This window comes from Dermacentor variabilis, chromosome 6, assembly GCF_050947875.1.
Source record: "Dermacentor variabilis isolate Ectoservices chromosome 6, ASM5094787v1, whole genome shotgun sequence".
In the NCBI taxonomy this organism is placed as follows: Eukaryota; Metazoa; Arthropoda; class Arachnida; order Ixodida; family Ixodidae; genus Dermacentor; species Dermacentor variabilis.
Genome location: NC_134573.1, coordinates 61626500 through 61632515, shown reverse-complemented (window position 1 = coordinate 61632515; position 6016 = coordinate 61626500). Strand labels below are relative to the sequence as shown.

The window sequence follows — 6016 nt, the reverse complement described above, 5'->3', positions numbered from 1 at the left end:
TCCTGCCAATGGCACCCTTCAGTGCTCCCTAACCTCTCGCTTCGCCAACATCCTCCCATGCCTCTCTATTTCTTTTCTTTTTCTTTTGTTTCCTCTTGGTGTCCCTCCCGTTTTTTGATTTTTTTATTCTCCTCTGTTTTCTTTTCTCCCCGCCTTCTCACTCTCCCGCTCTTGTCCCCTCGTCTTGGGAGCCACGCTCAGAGACGTCAGGCGACAGTCTCTCCCTTTACAACCAGCCTGCACTTGCACGTGACGTCACTGCACCAGCACTTTAAAACTAGCATGACGAAGATGACGAGGCTACCTTTGACGAAGATAGGTCCTCCTGTCAAAACGTTGGCCAGCCTTTCTGAGGCCTTTGATGCTGTTTATAACCTTTATACCACAGGGTGCTATTCCATCTGTCAGCCCCTTTCTTGATTTTGGACAGCTATCAAAGAGTATTTCGCGTAATAAAGGGACCGGTTTTGTCATTTGTCCAGATTATCAGTGATTCTAGATAAGGCCATGATTAAATACATTGGTCGGTTGGCAAGATGCTTGCGCCATTTCAATCAATAGATAGTCCAGATGCCCTCACGTGCTCCGAGAAGAGGTTTGTCGGCCTCTTTCTTGTCGTTATTTTGGTGCTGCCCAATTCTTCGGTTTAGACCTCCGCTCTCACCGATATAGAGAAATTTGCAATTTGCGCACGGTTCATTCTATACAACACCAGGAAAGTTGCGTCTTGTCCGAGCGTCCTTGACGTTTACCACATCTTTTCTAAGTACACTACCAGGCGAATGCGCTATGTGCACTGTATTATTTTTTGAACGCTCGACAGCGCTTGCACCTATATAGGCCATCCAAGGGACCACTGCAATTTTATTGCAATAGCATTACTTGGCTGCGTGTGCAACGCGGCCGTCGCCAAAAAGCCGAAGCAACAGCCAGTGGCACGAAATCTGCGGTAGAAAAGCAGCACACAAATTTAGTCACCTTCTCCTAACTAAACAAAGAAAAAAGTGTCCACCGAAAGGATTCAACCCACCTCCGCATAGCCACTGATACTGCTCTGTAGCCGAGCGCGGTACCCACTGCGCCCCCGTTGCTTTTCTTATTTGTTGCCTTGCTTGACAAAGAGTTTACGAGCTCATAAGAACAGAATAACAAGATCATGGTACGGAGAACCGTCAGCTGTTTGCTGGCTAGACGTCATCGGTATTTCACCATGTGCACGAAAATTTTCAATCTTGAAACCTACTCCAGTACATACGTCAGCACCTTCTGCACTTCGACAAACTGGGATGCAGATTCGCAATAACATTCGTGAATTGCTCGAACGTCGATATCTGCGTTGTGTGCAGTAGTCTGAGCTCGCCATATACTGTGCAGTCCCAGGAGCATAACGATACACTGTCGTCGTTTTCGACCGTGACATAACCGATTTCATGCGAACCTAATGGCCGCCGCTGCACCGGGGCAGGTGCCATGGAGAAACAGGGCTCATGCAAGGCGAATTAAACACTACTTGTTGACCAGAGACGCCGTGAAGTCAAGTATTTATTCGGACAGCAACATGAACATAACAGACAGCAACGATTCAGTGGCTTCGCCTTATAAAGGGAGCATGGGTACAACCGAGGCATGCGATTGGCTAGCGATACAATAGCACATGCGAACAATGACCGCGTGCATCAGATACGCGGCGCACAGTAACAAGAGAGTACGCTTGATAAACGTTGCACAGATACAACACTTCCCCTCCAACAAGATCAGAACCTGCCATACGTCAGGCGATCCGGCTTCCGCTTATCACGAGCGCTGCGCCTGGGTAGCACAGGCGAACCGGCATCGTTCTGTTCTGACGTTGATGCACTTTGGGCTCCACGTGAGAGTGGGCCACAATCACTCCGATCCAACACTGGCCGGTTTGAGGCGGGAGCAAGGACACTTTCACTTTCAAACAGTTCACTTGCATGTGGCAACGGTACATCATTTTCTTTCACAACACTACCAGGCTTTACACAAGAATGTCGCAAATGGTCCGCGTGCACAAACCGCGTCTGCCCATCCACAACCACAAGGTATGTCATTGCCGATTTCACATCCACAATTTTGCCTGGACGCCATTTCACCTGTTCCCCATGTACTGAACGCACAAACCCTTTATCCCCAACAGAAAATAATCTGGGTGAACTGCTCCTCTTGTTTGCACTACGTACATTACTCTCAGATTTGTAATTTATTGCATCCTGCAGATCTGGTTTCAATAAAGACAACCTTGTGCGCAACTTCCTTCTCACAAAGTGTTCAGCTGGTGTTTGGCCGGTGAATTTATGCGGCGTTGTTCTATAAGCGAACAGAAAATTATCCATTCTGTGCTGCAGTGACCTGGAACTTTTATTCCTCTAGTCTTCCAGCAATTGCTTCAACAGCGACTGCTTTACTGCTTGAACCGCACGGTCGGCCGAACCGTTGGACTGAGGATGATATGGCGGAGTAAGCGCGTGCGCAACCCCGTTTGACAATAAGAAGTCCTCAAACTCTTTTGCACGAAACTGTGGCCCGTTATCAGTGACTACCTCTTTCAGTAGGCCATGACTTGCGAACAATGAGCGCACTGTTTCGATCGTGCTTCGCGCGGTCGTTGACGTCATGACTCTTATTTCCAACCATTTAGAATAGGAATCTACCGCTAAAAGGAACATCTTTTTTCTTTTTCAGCAAAGTCTAGATGTATCCTCTCCCAACTGCTTGTGCACCACTTCCAAGATGAAAGCGGCGCTAGTGGCACCAAAGATTTTGTGCTTTCACAAATTTCACACTGCTTTACAGTTTGTTCCAAGCAGTTGTCTATCTTCGGCCACCAAACCATTGACCTTGCAAGAGCTTTCATCTTTGTAATGCCAATGTGTTGCTCATGCGACAAACACATAACTTCACTTTGAAGCGAATGTGGTATCACGACTCTGTTGTTCCACACCACACAACCACAGTCCACTGAAAGTTCATATCGTCTCACGAAGAAAGGCTAATAATGAGCGTCCACAGCACGTGGCCATCCGTGCCATACCATTTCACGAACAGAACTGAGAACTGGATCTTTCACAGTTTCACGCTCGATATCTTTCGCAGTTATAGGGAGTTTATTGACAGGCGAAAAATAAAAGATTTCTTCTGCCTCGTCACCGGCTTCCGGCAGTGGAAGGCGTGATAATCCATCTGCATTGACTAACTTTGTTCCCGGTCTGTGCAAAACACGAAAGCTGTAGTTTGCAAGAAAAATTCCCCAGCGGTGCACACGAGCTGCAGCTACTGCATTTGTGTGGTGCTTTGCCTCAAATATGACTGAGTGACTGGTGATCAATGATTACGCTAAAAGCACGCCCGTACAGATATTTATAAAATTTCTTCACTGCAAAAACAACTGCAAGCGCTTCTTTTTCCACTAGCGCGCAGTTAGGCTCAGCAGGCGTCATCGTCCTAGATGCAAACGCGATCGGTCACTCTACGCCCTCAACCACGTGCGACAGCACTGCGCCTAAGCCGTAAGCAGAAGCGTCACATGTCAGTTGTATTTCCTTCGTTACATCATAGAGTTCTAGGACCGCGTCTTCACTGATCAAATTTTTACAGCAACTGAAATGTGCGTCACACTGGCTCGACCATTTCTATGTGCTGCCCTTGCGCAACAGTTGGTGGAGAGGTTCTAGCACATTTGTTAGGTCAGGCAAAATTTAGCCTAGTAGTTTACCAGGCCCAAAAATGCCTTTAACTAAGTCACATTACTTGGTTTTGGCGCTTCTCGAATCGCCTTTACTTCTTCCGCTGCTGGGTGTACGCCATGCTTGTCTAAGTCGTGCCCCAAGTAACAAACATTTTCTTGGAAAAATTTGTATTTCCCTGCGTTTACACGAATGCCGTGCTTACTAAGCGCTTGTAGCACTTGCTGGGAACGGTGATAGCACTCTGTCAGGTTTTTACCTGCTAATAACACATTGTCCAGGTAACAGGCTGTCCCAGGTATGTTTTGCAAAACCTGGTCCATCGCGGCCTGAAACATTGCGGGTGCACTTGCCACTCCGTACGGCAATCACCGGAACCTGAAAAGTCTCATGTGCGCATTCACCGTGAGCAGTTGCTGTGCCTGCTCATCCAGCTCAAGCTGTAGGTAAGCCTTCGACAAATCTAGTAAGGTCAACACGGTCCCTCCAACCAGGGACGCGAATATGTCCTCTGGCAGAGGCTGTGGATAGTGGAGAAGTTCAATATCCCGATTGACCGTGACTCTGTAATCCCCACATATCCTAATTTCTTTTCCTGTTTTCTTTGGCAGGATAACTAGCGGTGTAGCCCAATCACTGTGGCTGACTCTGTATACCACACCAGCTTTCTCAAGGTCACGCAATTCGTTCTCCACTTGTTCGCGCAAAGCATATGGTGCTGGTCTCGCCTTACAAAAAGTTGGATGCACATCGGTTTTCATTCGTATACTACCAGTGAGTCCTTTGATAGAACCATAGCCTGGCCTAAACACATCACCGTACAACTGTTGCAACTTCTTTTCAGCTTCCGCTGCTACCATCTGCCTGCCCTCCTGTACGTATCCACGTCACGTTGCAACTGCTGGACAGCATTTTGCAGGTCAACGTTTAGTGTAGTCATCCAATCACGCCCTAAAAGCGTCGGCATGCGGGCTTCATTTTCTTGCTTTGCAACTATCAGAGGCAGATTGTAGCTTCGGTTCTGATAAGATATACTGACGTTCACTACGCCTTTCACTTTGAGTTTAGTGCCATTATACACTCCTAGACGCACGTCGTCTTTGGAACATGGGTAGTTTGGAAAATTTTCATCAGACTCTTTCAGACATTATGGTCACAGCTGCTCCCGTGCCTAGTTCCATCGGAATCTCATTGCCGTTTACTTTTACTTTAAGTACAATAGGCGGAGAGCTATGAACTCGGTTAGTCGTACTAACAGTCTACAAGTCTGTTGACGGCAAGGTCTCCTCAACTTTATGCACGACCTTTGTTTTGCACATTTCCGCTACAGGCCCTGGCTTCGAGCATTTGAAGCAGGTACTTTTGAGAAAAGGACAACTCACTGGCGCGTGCAGTCCGCCGCATCTATGACAGGCGCGAACAATGCCTTTCCCACGTTGCTTCCTTGGACCGTTTTAGGGGGTACGCTGCTCGCTGCTAGCGGTCTTCCTTGTGTGTCGCCTGCCTTGCGTGGTGGGCTCCCGATGCCAGTAACCGTCCGAAGGACAGGCGGTTGACCCCTCCGGTAGCATTTCTCGGGTGTCTTTCTGGGCCGTTTCCAAGGCGGTGGCAATTTTGCATACTCGCTCCCAGGTGACTTCGTCGTCTGACAGAGCAAGAACACGGCATCGAATCGAATCCGTGCTGATTCCAGCAATCAGTCGATCCCGGAGCGCTTCTTCCAAAAAGCTTCCAAACGAGCACGTCGCAGCCAGTCTTTTCAGCTCGACGATGAACTGTTTTAGGCTTTCATCAGGCTCTTGCTTTCGCTGGTAAAAGTGATACCGTTCGGTAACCATTGACCGTCTTGGAGCATAGTGCTTTCGGAGAGCTTCTGTAGCTTCTTCGTACTTGACTTCCGTTGGTTTCTTCGGCAGCAGCAGGCTACGCAGAGTCACGTAGGCCTTTTCACCCAGGATTGTTAAGAAGACTTGTAACTTCTTACTTGCGTCTATTCCATTCGCGGTTGCATACAGGTCGAACCTTTCCAGGTAGGCTTCGATATTGCCAGAGTCTGGGTAGAACTCGGCCAAAGATCCCAGGGTGATGGTCATCACTAATGTACTCGCTTGCCGTGGCGTCGTTGCCGTTTCCTCGGGCTTGGTCATTGCCTCTGCCCGAGCGATCCCATCTTCGTCGCCATGTTGACCAGAGACGCCGTGAAGTCAAGTATTTATTCAGACAGCAACATGAACATAACAGACAGCAACGATTCAGTGGCTTCGCCTTATAAAGGGAGCATGGGTGCAGCCGAGGCATGCGATTGGCTA

General features: G+C 48.3%; 1 protein-coding gene across 1 annotated transcript; it reads right to left on the bottom strand.

The window, feature by feature from the left end:
- Positions 1 to 5161: 5161 nt before the first annotated feature.
- LOC142586155 (uncharacterized) lies at positions 5162 to 5800 on the bottom strand. The gene has a single exon (XM_075697407.1). It carries the CDS (start codon positions 5798 to 5800, stop codon positions 5162 to 5164), a length of 639 nt encoding a protein of 212 aa, XP_075553522.1.
- Between the last annotated feature and the right edge of the window lie 216 nt (positions 5801 to 6016).

What these genes read in the sequence shown, in the direction of transcription:
- LOC142586155 (XM_075697407.1), bottom strand. Translation starts at nt 5,800, where the DNA reads ATGACCATCACCCTGGGATCTTTGGCCGAGTTCTACCCAGACTCTGGC.